This window comes from Chiloscyllium plagiosum, unplaced genomic scaffold (assembly GCF_037043375.1).
Source record: "Chiloscyllium plagiosum isolate Xiang-an unplaced genomic scaffold, Cpla_swu_hap1 HiC_scaffold_7, whole genome shotgun sequence".
Taxonomy (NCBI): Eukaryota; Metazoa; Chordata; class Chondrichthyes; order Orectolobiformes; family Hemiscylliidae; genus Chiloscyllium; species Chiloscyllium plagiosum.
Window position 1 is genome coordinate 10,979,007 of NW_028270145.1, and position 15,439 is coordinate 10,994,445.

At 45.1% G+C, this 15,439-nt stretch overlaps 2 protein-coding genes across 7 annotated transcripts in view; both read right to left on the reverse strand.

Moving 5' to 3' along the window:
- The window catches only part of vps16 (VPS16 core subunit of CORVET and HOPS complexes), a 66,040-nt gene extending 62,349 nt beyond the window's left edge, over window positions 1-3,691 (reverse strand). Inside the window, exon 1 of the mRNA XM_043692977.2 lies at window positions 3,567-3,691. Within this exon, the coding sequence (XP_043548912.1) occupies window positions 3,567-3,616 (50 nt within the window). The 5' untranslated portion in view covers window positions 3,617-3,691. The remainder of the gene's footprint in view (window positions 1-3,566) is intronic.
- Window positions 3,692-6,618: 2,927 nt separating this feature from the next.
- LOC122551295 (cyclin-dependent kinase 2-like) overlaps window positions 6,619-15,439 on the reverse strand; it is a 32,675-nt gene continuing 23,854 nt past the window's right edge. For all 6 annotated transcript variants that reach the window (XM_043692982.2, XM_087988706.1, XM_043692981.2 and 3 more), the window contains one exon: window positions 6,619-13,840. In XM_043692982.2, coding sequence (XP_043548917.1) covers window positions 13,736-13,840 — 105 coding nt within the window. In that variant the 3' untranslated portion in view covers window positions 6,619-13,735. The remainder of the gene's footprint in view (window positions 13,841-15,439) is intronic.

The following is a 15,439-nucleotide window of genomic DNA, read 5'->3' on the forward strand; positions in this document are numbered from 1 at the left end:
TGATGGGGACAGGGAGGGGGGGTGTTGGTGATGGGGACAGGGAGGGGGGTGTTGGGGATGGGGACAGGGAGGGGGGGGTGTTGGGGATGGGGACAGGGAGGGGGGTGTTGGTGATGGGGACAGGGAGGGGGGTGTTGGTGATGGGGACAGGGAGGGTGTTGGGGACAGGGAGGGGGGTGTTGGTGATGGGGACAGGGAGTGGGGTGTTGGTGATGGGGACAGGGAGGGTGATGGGGTCAGGGAGGGGGGGTGTTGGGGACAGGGAGGGGGGTGTTGGGGATGGGGACAGGGAGGGGGGGTGTTGGGGATGGGGACAGGGAGGGGCGGTGTTGGGGATGGGGACAGGGAGGGGCGGTGTTGGGGATGGGGACAGGGAGGGGGGGTGTTGGGGATGGGGACAGGGAGGGGGGGTGTTGGGGATGGGGACAGGGAGGGGGGGTGTTGGGGATGGGGACAGGGAGGGGGGGGTGTTGGGGATGGGGACAGGGAGGGGGGGGTGTTGGGGATGGGGACAGGGAGGGGGGGGGTGTTGGGGACAGGGAGTGGGGGTGTTGGTGACAGGGAGTGGGGGTGTTGGGGACAGGGAGGGGGGGTGTTGGGGACAGGGAGGGGGGGTGTTGGGGACAGGGAGGGGGGGTGTTGGGGACAGGGAGGGGGGGTGTTGGGGACAGGGAGGGGGGGTGTTGGGGACAGGGAGGGGGGGTGTTGGGGACAGGGAGGGGGGGTGTTGGGGACAGGGAGGGGGGTGTTGGGGACAGGGAGGGGGGTGTTGGTGATGGGGACAGGGAGGGGGGTGTTGGTGATGGGGACAGGGAGGGGGGGTGTAGGGGACAGGGAGGGGGGGTGTAGGGGATGGGGACAGGGAGGGGGGTGTTGGTGATGGGGACAGGGAGGGGGGTGTTGGTGATGGGGACAGGGAGGGTGTTGGGGACAGGGACAGGGAGGGTGTTGGGGACAGGGAGGGGGGTGTTGGTGATGGGGACAGGGAGGGGGGTGTTGGTGATGGGGACAGGGAGGGTGATGGGGACAGGGAGGGGGGGTGTTGGGGACAGGGAGGGGAGTGTTGGGGATGGGACAGGGAGGGGGGGTGTTGGGGATGGGGACAGGGTGGGGGGGGTGTTGGGGATGGGGACAGGGTGGGGGGGGTGTTGGGGATGGGGACAGGGTGGGGGGGGTGTTGGGGAAGGGGACAGGGGGGGGGGGTGTTGGGGAAGGGGACAGGGAGGGGGGGGGTGTTGGGGAAGGGGACAGGGAGGGGGGGGGTGTTGGGGAAGGGGACAGGGAGGGGGGGGGGGTGTTGGGGAAGGGGACAGGGAGGGGGGGGGGGTGTTGGGGAAGGGGACAGGGAGGGGGGGGGTGTTGGGGAAGGGGACAGGGAGGGGGAGGGTGTTGGGGACAGGGAGGGGGGGGGTGTTGGGGATGGGGACAGGGAGGGGGTTGTTGGGGATGGGGACAGGGAGGGGGGTGTTGGGGATGGGGACAGGGGGGGGTGTTGGGGATGGGGACGGGGGGGTGTTGGGGATGGGGACGGGGGGGGTGTTGGGGATGGGGACGGGGGGGGTGTTGGGGATGGGGACGGGGGGGTGTTGGGGATGGGGACAGGGAGGGGGGTGTTGGGGACAGGGAGGGGGGTTGTTGGGGACAGGGAGGGGGGTTGTTGGGGACAGGGAGGGGGGTTGTTGGGGACAGGGAGGGGGGGTGTTGGGGACAGGGAGGGGGGTGTTGGGGATGGGGACGGGGGGGGTGTTGGGGATGGGGACAGGGGGTGGTGTTGGGGATGGGGACAGGGACGGGGGGTGTTTGGGATGGGGACAGGGAGGGGGGTGTTGGGGGAGGGGACAGGGAGGGGGGTGTTGGGGGAGGGGACAGGGAGGGGGGTGTTGGGGGAGGGGACAGGGAGGGGGGTGTTGGGGGAGGGGACAGGGAGGGGGGTGTTGGGGGAGGGGACAGGGAGGGGGGTGTTGGGGGAGGGGACAGGGAGGGGGGTGTTGGGGATGGGGACAGGGGGGGTGTTGGGGATGGGGACGGGGGGGGGTGTTGGGGATGGGGACAGGGAGGGGGGTGTTGGGGATGGGGACAGGGAGGGGGGTGTTGGTGATGGGGACAGGGAGGGGGGTGTTGGGGGGGGAGGGGGTGTTTGGGATGGGGACAGGGAGGGGGGTGTTGGGGGAGGGGACAGGGAGGGGGGTGTTGGGGGAGGGGACAGGGAGGGGGGTGTTGGGGATGGGGACGGGGGGGCTGTTGGGGATGGGGACAGGGAGGGGGGGGGTGTTGGGGATGGGGACAGGGAGGGGGGGGGGTGTTGGGGATGGGGACAGGGAGGGGGGTGTTGGGGACAGGGAGGGGGGGTGTTGGGGACAGGGAGGGGGGGTGTTGGGGATGGGGACGGGGGGGGGGTGTTGGGGGATGGGGACGGGGGGGGGTGTTGGGGGATGGGGACGGGGGGGGGTGTTGGGGGATGGGGACGGGGGGGGGGGGGTGTTGGGGGATGGGGACAGGGAGGGGGGGGTGTTGGGGGTGGGGACAGGGAGGGGGGTGTTGGGGGTGGGGACAGGGAGGGGGGTGTTGGGGGTGGGGACAGGGAGGGGGGGTGTTGGGGGAGGGGACAGGGAGGGGGGGGGTGTTGGGGGTGGGGACAGGGAGGGGGGGTGTTGGGGGTGGGGACAGGGAGGGGGGGGTGTTGGGGGTGGGGACAGGGAGGGGGGGGTGTTGGGGGTGGGGACAGGGAGGGGGGGGGGTGGGGACAGGGAGGGGGGGGGGTGGGGACAGGGAGGGGGGGGGTGTTGGGGGTGGGGACAGGGAGGGGGGTGTTGGTGATGGGGACAGGGAGGGGGGTGTTGGGGGGGAGGGGGTGTTTGGGATGGGGACAGGGAGGGGGGTGTTGGGGGTGGGGACAGGGAGGGGGGTGTTGGGGGTGGGGACAGGGAGGGGGGGTGTTGGGGGAGGGGACAGGGAGGGGGGGGGTGTTGGGGGTGGGGACAGGGAGGGGGGGGGTGTTGGGGGTGGGGACAGGGAGGGGGGTGTTGGGGGTGGGGACAGGGAGGGGGGGGTGTTGGGGGAGGGGACAGGGAGGGGGGTGTTGGGGGAGGGGACAGGGAGGGGGGGTGTTGGGGGTGGGGACAGGGAGGGGGGGGGTGTTGGGGGTGGGGACAGGGAGGGGGGGTGTTGGGGGTGGGGACAGGGAGGGGGGGGTGTTGGGGGTGGGGACAGGGAGGGGGGGGGTGTTGGGGGTGGGGACAGGGAGGGGGGGGGTGTTGGGGGTGGGGACAGGGAGGGGGGGGGTGTTGGGGGTGGGGACAGGGAGGGGGGGTGTGTTGGGGGTGGGGACAGGGAGGGGGGGTGTTGGGGGTGGGGACAGGGAGGGGGGGGTGTTGGGGGTGGGGACAGGGAGGGGGGGTGTTGGGGGTGGGGACAGGGAGGGGGGGTGTTGGGGGTGTGAGTTGTTGAGGGATATTTGCGGGGGGACAGAGACAAGGCCCGGTCCGGTTTATAGTAAATTCCTAGTCACGGGATGTATCTGTCGCCGCTGGGCGGACCCTCCCGCTCCCGCTCCCTCTGACACTAACCTGTAAAACACATCCCCGAAGGGATTCCAGTTGGCGGTGACGAACGCCATGTCTCCGGCTCGGGGCCCTGTCCCGGTTTCGGCTCTGAGCGCCGCCGCCCGTCAGCACCGCCCCCCGCCCCGCGAGCCGCACACACTGCGCCACCTGTCAGTCACTGACAGTAATACACTCACTTCAACCCAACCTGCTCCCAGAGTCTACAACATCCTGACTCAGTAAGATAGGGTCCATTCTTTAAAATAATCCAGATTAAACCAAATTGTGCCTGAATTTTATTTCTCCCCCTAAAAAACACATACATTAACAATTTTTAAAAATCAGAGAAGGTAGGCCTTGAATATAGATCTGATTAAGGGCTCTTGCCTGAAACGTCGACTCTCCTCTTCCTCGGATGCTGTTATGCCTTTCCAGCAACCCACTCTTGAACCCAGACCTTCTGGCTCAGAGGTAGTGACACAACAACAGCAGTCAGGACTCTACCACCACAGCACCCAAGCCCCCAATGAATTGCATTGGGGGCTTGGATGAGTGAGAAGTGGTATTATCCCTACCCTGAGGAGAAAGTGAGGACTGCAGATGCTGGAGATCAGAGCTGAAAATGTGTTGCTGGAAAAGCGCAGCAGGTCAGGCAGCATCCAGGGAACAGGAGAATCGACGTTTCGGGCATGAGCCCTTCTTCAGGAATCAGGATCTCGAAACAGAGCTGAAAACAACAAATGCTGAAAATCACAGCAGGTCAAACAGCATCCATAGAGATAAAGCGCACTAACTTTTCAAGTCTAGGAGACTCTTCATCTCAGACCTGCTGTGATCTTCAGCAGGGAGTCCAAAACTAGATGGCATAGGTTTAAGTGAGAGGGGAAAGATTTAAAAGGGACTTCAGGGGCAACTTTTTCATGTAGGGGGTGGTGCATTAATGGAATGAGTGCCAGAGAAAGTAGTAGAGATTGGTACAATTACAACATTTAAAAGGAATCTGGATGAATATATGAATAGGAAGGGTTTAGAGGGGTACAGGCCAAATGCTGGCAAATGACACTAGATTACTTTAGGGTATCTGGTCAGCATGGACATGTTACACCGAAAAGTCTGTTTTGTGCTGCATATCTCTATGATTCTATTTGTTGTTTCCATACAGGTTCCACAATCTGCAGTAATTTGCTCTTATATTTTCTCTAAACTGAGGCAATTTTAGGTTTTTGTGCGATACTACTAGTATCTCTTCTCCTAGGCCAGGAGAACTTGGTTCGAGGCCCACCTGCTCTCAAGACATGTAATAACATCTCTGAACTAATTGGTTAAAAAAAATCTGAGTACAAGCTTGACCATTGATTTCAATGTTGATCTTAAAAAAAATAGAAGAGAACAGATGAAATTATTTAGTAAGGGAGTTCCAATGTGTAGAACCTATGTAATTAAAGGTATGGCCATCAATGGCAGCAGTAAGAGAGTGAGGAATGAGTAAGCAAACAGCGTTGGAGGAATAAATAATTTTCAAATAGTTGTTGGGCTGTAAATTACAAACATAGCAAATAGCAAGGAATGAGTTCATGTTAGGATCTAATTTTGTTTTAGTAAGCTGATTAGCAGATCTATAACTGTGCACAAATGCTCCAACCCATGCTTAAGAGAAATGGCATGCTTGTTAATTAAGTACTTCATATCTACTTCCACAGCAGAGATGACAGAATGTGGACTTTTGTTGATTAAATATCAGTAAAAATCATACAATAGGACTAAAGAGACGATCTTAATGATGTAATGTTTTTACCCTAGAATTTTGAAATATTTAAGAAAATCGAAGGTGCATACACCATAATCTTCCAAAGTGCTCTAGATTCAGGATTATGCCTATGGATTGTAAAATAGCATATGGAGTTGGGGTAATATATTAGTATGGAGAGAAGATTTGTTAATGGACAGGAAGCAAAGTGTAGAGACAAAAGAAGCATTTTCAAGTTGACAATCTGTAAATACTGCAGAGCCATAAGAATCACTGCTGGGGGCTTTCATACTTACAAGTAATATTAATGACTTAGTTGAAAAAAATAAAATATCTAAGTTTATTTGTGATAAAAAGTGGGAATGCAAACTGTGGTAAGGATACAAAGGCTGCAAATGGATATGGACAGGTGAAGTGAGTGAACATCAATATGGCAGACTAAATCATAATGTGTCAAGAGTGTGGTGCTGGAAAAGCACAGCAAGTCCGGTAGCATCCGAGAAGCAGGAGAATCGATGTTTCACGCAAAAGACCTTCATCAGGAATGAGCTCAAAATTATTTGGAGGAAATAGATTTGCAGGCAACCCTTTTTAAAAGATGAAAGATTTAACACCAATCTAGGTTTGTCCATTATATCTTTTTAAATTGCATGACACTGATCTTTTGCAACAAACTTTGTGTGTTATAATCCTGCCCTACTAGTTACCTGATGAAGGGGCAGCAATCTTAAAGCTAGTACAGGTACTTCCAAGTAAACCTGTTGGACTATAACCTGGTGTTGTGTGATTTTTAACTTTGTCCGTCCCAGTCCAACACTGGTACCTCCACATCAAATCTTTTGTAGTTTAATCTATCTTGTCTCCTGCACTATCATAGAACATCCCTCTCGTCCTTTTCCATCTTTTCACTTTTCACATGTTTAAAACCTTACATTTTGAATTATTCCCAGTTCGAATGTAAGATAATCAATCTGAATTGTTATCACATTTTTTCTCTCCCCACAGATACTACCTAAATTAGAGTGGGTTCATCTTTATTTTTGATATGTCCGCAGATTCTAGTTTCATTATACCTATTTAATCTATTAATGATCATTGTGAAAGATGCAAATCAAAATCTTACTAGTAATTCATCCAATTTTGTCGTACTTTCATTCGTGCATGTAATCCTATTTCCAAGATGGACAAATAATATTAAAATGTTAGAAATGTCTAAATTATCCTCTTGACAACTGATTCATAAATTTACTTATTATACATGGAACATTATGAATGCTTATCTCCAAAATGTGAAGACTAAACACAATAAATAGGCACAAACTAAACATACACCATAAACTATTTATTAAAACTGGTACACTGATGCACTTTAGAACATGGAACAGTACAGCACAGTACAGGCTCTTCGGCCCTCGGTGTTGTGCCAACTTTTATTCTCCTCTGAGGTCAAACTAACTGACAAACCCTTCAATTTACTATCATCCATATGCCTATCCAAGAGTCGCTTAAATGTCCCTAATGTATCTGAATCACCACTGCTGGCAATGCATTCCATACACCCACCACTTGCTGTGTAAAGAACTAACCTGTCATCTCCACAGAACCTTCCTTCAATTACCTTAAAATTATGCCCCCTTGTGATAGCCATTTCTGCCCTGGGAAAAAGTCTCTGATTATTCACTCTATGCCTCTCATCGTCTTGAACACCTCCATCAAGTCACCTCTCACCCTTCTTCGTTGCAATAAGCCCTACCTCTGTCAACCTTTCTTCATAAGACATGTCCTCTAGTCGAGGCAGCATCCTGGTAAATCTCCACTGCACCCTCTCTAAAGCTTCCACATCCTTCCTATAATGGAACGACCAGAACTGACCACAATATTCCAAGTATGGTCTAATTAGGGCTCTATAGGGCTGCAGCATAACTTTGTGGCTCTTAAACTCAATCCCCCTACTAATGAAAGTCAACATACCATATGCCTTTTTAACAACCCTATCAATTTGAGTGGCACCTTTGAGGGATCTATGGACATGGACCCCAGGATCGTTTTGTTCCTCCTGCCAAAGATCCTACTTTTAACCCTGTAATTGTATTCTGCATTCAAATTCAACCTTCCAAAATGAAACACTTCACACTTTTCCAGGTTGAACTCCATCTGCTACTTCAGCCCAGTTCTGCATCCTGTCAATTTCTCGTTGCAACCTATAAGAGCCCTCCACGCAATCCATCACTCCATCAATCTTCGAGTCATCGACAAACTTACTAATCCACCCTTCCTCTTCCGAGTCAATTATAAAAATCACAAACAGCAGAGGTCCCAGAACAGATCCCTACAGAGCACCCCTGGTCACAGAGCTCCAGGCTGAATACTGTCCATTTACTCCCACCCTCTGACTTCTATGGGTCAGCCAATTTTCTATCCAGACAGTCAACTTTCTCGATATCCCATGCCTCCTTACTTTCTGAATAAGCCTACCATGGGGAACCTTATCAAAAGCCTTTACATTAGACTCACACTTGCATTACCAAATCAACTTTACTTTTAATCATTTGCAAACTCCACTGTGTTGAATATACTTTGGTTCATTTTCTATACATGGTGCCATTTGCTAAAATAACTGAATTGATCTTTTAACAAGATTGAAGCCTATAGGGCTTATAGGGGCTGTACTGTGTGAATAGGAAATAGGCTAAGGAACAATAAAAGAGAGGACTGTGAATTATTGTCTTTCAGACTGGAGCCAAGAGTGCATTGTAGGGATTGATGTCAGAACCACTGCTCTTTTTTATACAGTGTTTATATTAATAATTGGAACCTGGCAATGAATAGCATAATTTCAAAGCTTCCAGATGACCTGAAACTTAGGGAAATACAGTAAATAGCGTGTAAGATTGTAACAGACCTTCAGGGGACATAGGGCAGACCCATGACAGATGCAATTTAACAGTTTAAGTTTTGTTAGGATGAATGAGAAGCAATGTAAACTAAATGTAACAATGTTAAATAAACTGCCGGAACATAGTGACCTGGCAATGTACATACACAAGTCTTTGAAGATAACAGGCCAAGTCAAAAAGGCTGCCAAAATGGCATACACGATCCTTGCCTTTATAACTTGAGTTGTCCTGACAACAACTGAAAGAAAAATTGAAGGTAAAAACAGAAGAAAAAAAGAAATTATATGACAAACAACTTCGAGAAGTGAGTTGAGGGACCTTTGAAGAAACAATCTGATTCCAATGGCCTCACTCAGTACATAGCCACAAGTGAGAAGGAAAAAAGTTAGCTAAACTTTCACATATACAATGCTTAAAGTCCAGTGGGAGTACTGTGACCAGTTCTAGTCAAGGTCTGAGCAAGAAGGCAGTGGTTATACATTATAATGGCACCAGGGATGAAAGTGTGATACAGCAACTGTAATACTGTTGAACAGATTGTGGGATGTTACATGAGGCTCACATGCTTTTTTCCAACTGTGGTCAGCTAATATTTATTGTTCAAATATATTGAAAATGGAATACAGTTACACAGAAAGAATAGAGAGATTTCTTGGAGCAGAGAAGGTGCAGGGGAATTGAGGTTTAATAGGGACACTCAAAATCAGGAAGGGTTTTGATAAAAGTACAGATAAATTGTTTCCAATCTTAGAAGAGTCAGTAGTCAAAAGACAGATTTAAAGTAACTGGCAAAGAAGCAAGGCATCATGAAAGGATATCTATCTGAAAAGGTAGGGAAGGCAGATTCAATAATGGCTTCCAAAGAAAACTGGACAAATACTTGAAGAGGAAATATTTACAAGTCTATGGTTAAAAACCCATTTGGATAGCTCTTTCAAATAACTGGCACAAACCCAATGAGCCAACTGACCTCCTTCTGTGCTGTATCATTTTATTGCTGAACTAAAGTTCGATAAAAGTCACAAAATACTGGAAATACCAGCAACTTAGGCAAAATCTGAAAAATATGCTAATAATCAGGAAGAATGTACAGCAGATCAGGATCACTGTGAGGCAAACAGGATCACAATGAAGCAGATCAGAATCACTGCAAAGCAGTTGAGCAGGAGTATTCAGAAGGTCAGGATCACTATGAAGCAGGCCAGGAAGAGTATGAAGCAGACTGGGATAGCTGCTAAGCAGACAAGGAAGATGTGAAGCAGGTTGAGATTACTGTGAACCAAACCAAGAGGAATATGAACCAGGTAATGATCATTGAAGTAACGGAGAGAAAAAAAAAGTTAAATTGTGATAAGATAGGAAGGTCATGAGTTGAATGGCTGGTAAATATTTGAACTTTGTTTCCCTTTTGCCAAAGTTAGGAAGTTAATCTAAGGTGCTGAGAAATTTAAAATTTGTTGGTATAGGATTTAATTAAAGTAACTCAATTAACCTCCCTATACTGAATTAATGAAGATATGTGAATCTCTTTTTTTAAGCAGTAAGTTTTACTATCTGGTAGGTAGAATGGCAGGGCAGCTCCAACCCTTGGAATGCACATTCTGTTCCACATAAGAACTCAAGTACATTTCCTGCATCTTGGATAATATACAGAAAATGTTATCTGTTGTAGCAGCTCAAACTCTGGGCTTTGGAGCATCATTGTGAGGTTGAGAGCTTTGTAGATGGCACATTTATAAACGTAGCCACTCTGCACCTTAAAAGAAGGGTTAGAAGTAGAGAGGGAATGGATGATTGTCAGTGGAGGAGCCCATTGTGTGCATCTCACTCTTCAACCTGCATTCAATTCTTCTGGTTCTTCTGGTATACAGCCACATTGAAATTCATTGCTCCATGGCTGCCTCAGCTGTACAGTGGGCTTTAGGGAGATCATGAGTAATAGTGAAAGGATATTCATTGGTTGTAGGAAGACAAGGCATTTCTGCAACTGCAGACATAAATCCAGATGGTATGTTAATGATGTCACCAAATATATACAGAGCACCCTGAAAGAAGAGGGAACTAACAGTAGTCACTGTCTGCATTGATACCAATGATAGGTAGAAAGAGGAATATAGTGCTGCAATCAGAACTTAGGATCTCGGTAAGAAATTAGCAAACAGTACTTTGAAAGTGTGCTGGATCACTTCCAATATAATGTGCAAATATAGGAATAGGAGGATGGAGCAGATAAATGCATAGCTGGAGAGATATTGCCGAAGGGTTTTTTTTTTAATTCTTGGAGCAATGAGATCATTTCTGAGATAGCACCTTTTGAACCCAAGACCAATACTATCTAGAAGGGCAAAGGCAACAGACACATGGGTACATATCACCTGCAAGTTTCCTTAAAGCCACTCACCATCTTGACTTGGAAATCCAACTTCCTTCAGTGTCACTGAGTCAAGATCTTGGAACTCCCTCCCAATGGCATTGTGGTTCTAACTTCACCAAATGGACTGCAAGAGTTTAAGAAGGTAGCTCACCAATATTTTCTCAAAGGCAATTAGAAATGGGCAATAAATATTGGCCCAGGGATTGACATCCACATTCCACAAGCAAAATTTTTAAAAATAATGTAAAACATCCAAAAGACAGAGAACGTTGGTGGAATCAGAGGACAAGTGGCAGATGAAATTTAATACAGAGAAATGTGAGGTGAATCATTTTAGTAAAAATAATGCAGCAAGACAATATAAAATGAGCTCAAAATGGGATGTAGGATTTGCGGGTCCCATGTGTATATGTTCATTAATTACTGAAGGTGGCAGGAGGCATTAAGAGAACAGTTAATGAAGCATGTTGCATCTCGGGCTTTATCAACGCAGGCAAAGAGTACAAACGCAAGAAAGATATGTCAAGACTGCGTAAAATATTGATTATGGGTTTCCTGGAATTATAGTGGAATTTAGAGGAATTATAGTGTTAATGTGTTGCCAAAAGCTGCATTAATCATCTGTTGCAGGTTTCTCTTGGATTTTACATATTTTAATGAGGTCAAGCATATCCCCAAGTAAAACAAGTCGCACAGTTGCAGAGATAACTCCTCAGAAATACTGCTCCACCTAATACAGTTTAATGATTTAGTACAATATTTGTTATTATCCTAGTGCATGGCATTGGTTCTTTGTAACCTCAACAGTCAACTTAATACACTATCCCCAGAGCATATTTATTGTATAAATAAAATCAAGGAATTGGACAGCATTTAAGAGGCATTAATTTTTCTTCTTCCACAATATGGTCATACTGCAGTCTGGAAAGTAAATTATTACAATTTGTTTTATTATTTAATAACCTGAATAAGTTTTTTTTAATAAATCAGGTTTGATAATCATTATCTTTCATTTTTAAAACTATTCTCATATCAAAAACAATTGTTTTGCAGGAAACAACATGGTGAAACACCATTCCAACATAACTTGCTCAACTTTTAAATTAAAAACACATTACATAATGGGAAACTATGAATTAAGGAAAACAAAGCAATGTCATGTTGAGATGCTAAACAGGATTTCAGTAGCATTCTTATAGATATGGAAACAAAAATATGAGGAAACAATCCTAACTACTCCATTCATACACTTTCTAAACATTGGTTTTATGCAAAAGCCTACCCTAGATCATGGGCTTGTTATTTAATTTTTCCCATTTATCTTTTTCCATTATCTTTTCACTAAGCATAGTAACTAATTTTAATTACAATTTTGCAGGTTCCAAGAGTCCTCTGCTACATCATCAAATATTTTTGCATGTGACTTCATATGATCATTTGAAGGGCATATAAAATTTAAGCTTGTACTTGACCAGTGTCTACATATGTACTTTGGAACAATAGATTGGGAACAGGAGGATAAAGTCCATATGGATATCTCTTTTCCAAAATCTGTGAGGTCAACTGGAATGTCTCCATCATAGTTTCTGTTTAGTCACTTAATGCAACATAGAGTTCAGATTACACCAAGGATTTTTCTATCCTGTGGTTCAGTATAGGACTAGACAATGTTTTAACACATTGAACCATCCATTTATCTAAGCCAACTTCAACATTTTATTATTAAATTACAAAAAAAAGGTTAATTGAATTAATTAAGTTAATGGAATTGCCACTAAAATAAAGACTACAAACATTTTTAAAGGGCTAGCACAGCACTGTGGTTTACTATAAATAAAGGGAGACCAGGGTTATTTGGATAGTGAAGCATTAAAATCAGTTAAAATTGAGTTACAGTTTAAGCATTTTGATTATGAAAAAGTGAAAAAGCTAGAGATGGAATTTCAAAGGGCAGAAAAAGTTATGGGAAAGGTAGATAGAATTTTAAAAAAAATTAAAATTCTAAAGTATTGGTAGAAACTTGAGTACATGTTGAAAATGCTGATGAGGGCTCCAATGGGGAGAATCCCAGTCATAATCTAAGGTCATATAAAGAAATGTTTAAGTTTGCTCAGGATCTACCAAAGTTTGATGAAAGGGATGTTAAGGAATGCTTAATGTCCTTTGAGAAAGTATCAAAACAAATGAATTGGCCATAGGAACACTGGATATTAGATTAGATTCCCTACAGTGTGGAAACAGGCAACTTCGGCCCAACAAGTCTACACCAATCCTCCGAAGAGAAACCCTACCCTCTATATTTACCCCTGACTAATCCACCTAACACTACGGTAAATTTAGCATGGCCGATTCACCTAACATGCACATCTTTGGACTGTGGGAGGAAACAGGAGCACCCAGACGAAACCCATGCAGACATGGGGAGAATGTGCAAACTCCACATAGGCAGCAGTGCTAACCACTGAGCCACCGTGCCGCTCCTAAATGTACCACACAAAGCAAAGTGACAGGTCAAGGACAAAAATTAAGATTCACTGTCAAAGGAAGTTTATAGGGATTATGATCTGAAAAAAAAAAGACTAGGTACATATGAGTTAGTTCCCGAGGTGAAACAAATTTGAATGTCAATGAGATTGAGAGCAGGTCTTTAAATTTGAAGTTGTGGTCTATGACCATGATTCTCAGGTTGCCATAAAAATACCTTTATTGAGGGAACAAGGAAATCCTCAGAAATTTTAAATTGTTACATGCCGTAAAATCTCAAGAGATCATTGTGAAAAATACTTCTCTAAAGTAAATTCCTACATTCCATGTTGATTTATATCTGTTGTGAAATATCGACCTTTCACTTGTAATATTTCAAAACTTTCTACAAAAATGGGATTTCAAATCTAACAACAGATTCAACTGCACAGAGTGTCTAATAATCTATAACTGAAACTAAATCTATTAATCTATCTACCTAGTATCATACACGTATTTACATGTCATCTTAAGCATTTATGACTAATGTTTAGTAATTTTATGACAGACTTGTCTAAGCTTTAGCCAAAATACTCTACAAGTACAATTTTGCAAATTATGATAGTTAAGAAAATAATGTTTTCAAGTTGAAGTGATAAAGCAAGAAAACTGAGATGGTTCCTTTTTCTTCCAAGTGACCATTGCCAAATATTTACAGCTGTAAATGTGGCAGTTGAATAGTGACATCACGGAAAAATCGATGACTTATAGCAACCTTTGCAGAAATCCGCTTGTTTGGATCATACTGGAGCATTTGCTACAAAGGAAAAGGAAACCTTTCAAAAACTTTATTTCCCCACAATGGTCACTAAAGATAACAGGAACACAGATAGATACTTCTAGTGCTTGATTAATAATAGCACTTCTGATAATTAAAAAAATATATAATTCCCCATAGAGAACTAATATTCAAGAACACAACATTCAACCTAAATCTATTACAAACAAGTATGAAAAAGAATCAGGAATCTTATCATGTCAAGAACAGAAAAGCATGTCGTTAAACGCATGTGAGCTCATTAATAACATCTAAAAGTGTCAGAAAACTATTGTGAAACAACTTAACCACAAGAAATGTAAGTTGAGAAAAGTAATAAAATGCTTCCAACTGAATCAAACCAGCCTAATATTCTGAAATAATTATGCACTCAATCTAGTTCCCCCGCTCTTTCTCCTTCCCCTTTAGAAGTTTTCTTTTTTAAATATTAGGATATTTCCCTTTAAAAATTGTTAGCACAGTTTCTGCTTTACTGTTGTTTAATCAATCCTTTTCATAAAAATATATTCCAAACCCCTTTGGATTATTTGCTCATTGTAAGTTCACTCATTCATTCACAAGCAGATAATTTTTTCCCCTATGCATTGGTTAAAACTCTTTTTGAATATATTATTTTGAATATATTTCAGATCAACTCTTAACATTCTGAAATGCTTTTATCCTAGTGTTATATTAGTCAATCTCTTCTCCTAACTTTTCATGCTCTGGACTTTCGTATGGGTACCAATTAATATATACAATTCTTACTGCAATCTGCCAAATGATCTGAACAAGTTCAAGATCAATTATTTTTATACTCTATGGTACAGATGTTGAATATATAGAGCAAAATTTGGGAGATGTAAATGTGCAGCTATCAAACATGTATGCTATCATTCAGTGTCAAATTCCATCCCTATTTATAAAACCTACAATCTCATGTGTCTTTTTAATATTTTGATAAATTTGATGTTGTACTTTTTAAAAACAATTACAGATCTAAATGTTGTGTGTCTTTCCTATTTCGCTGTCCTCTTAAAAGCAAGAAATTCTGTAATTTGTTCTACTGAACCACAAGGAGAAACACTGGTACAATTCAAATTCCTGTACTTGGGTACTAGAACCATAATTTAGCATGTGAGACCCAATAGATCAAATTATAACATATAAATCAGCCTGGCATATAAGACATCTAGTTTTTTACCCAAGAAAATCATGTTCTTGCATAATTATATGTTTGACGTATAAGTCAAACCCCTCAACAGGTCATACTTGCATTAGTCAGCTTCAATTTTTCACCAAGAAATGAATGTTTTACTTACGGTATCTTACAACTAGGTATAAGGGATCAAGCAGATAATACGGGGTGTATTATGAACCTGTGCAGGAGTTTAAGGTATGCTCACACAGAGCAGGCCCCGCAGAACAAACAACAAACATGGTAACCATTCACACCCATGCATTTTTACTTGGCAAATAAGTTAACCCTGTTTTGGGAGAGATCTTTCCAGATGGCAAAGATCAACTTATTTGCTGACATTTACATATATTTTCAGTGGATCAGCAACAGGGTACTGATATAAAGTTATAGCTTAAAGT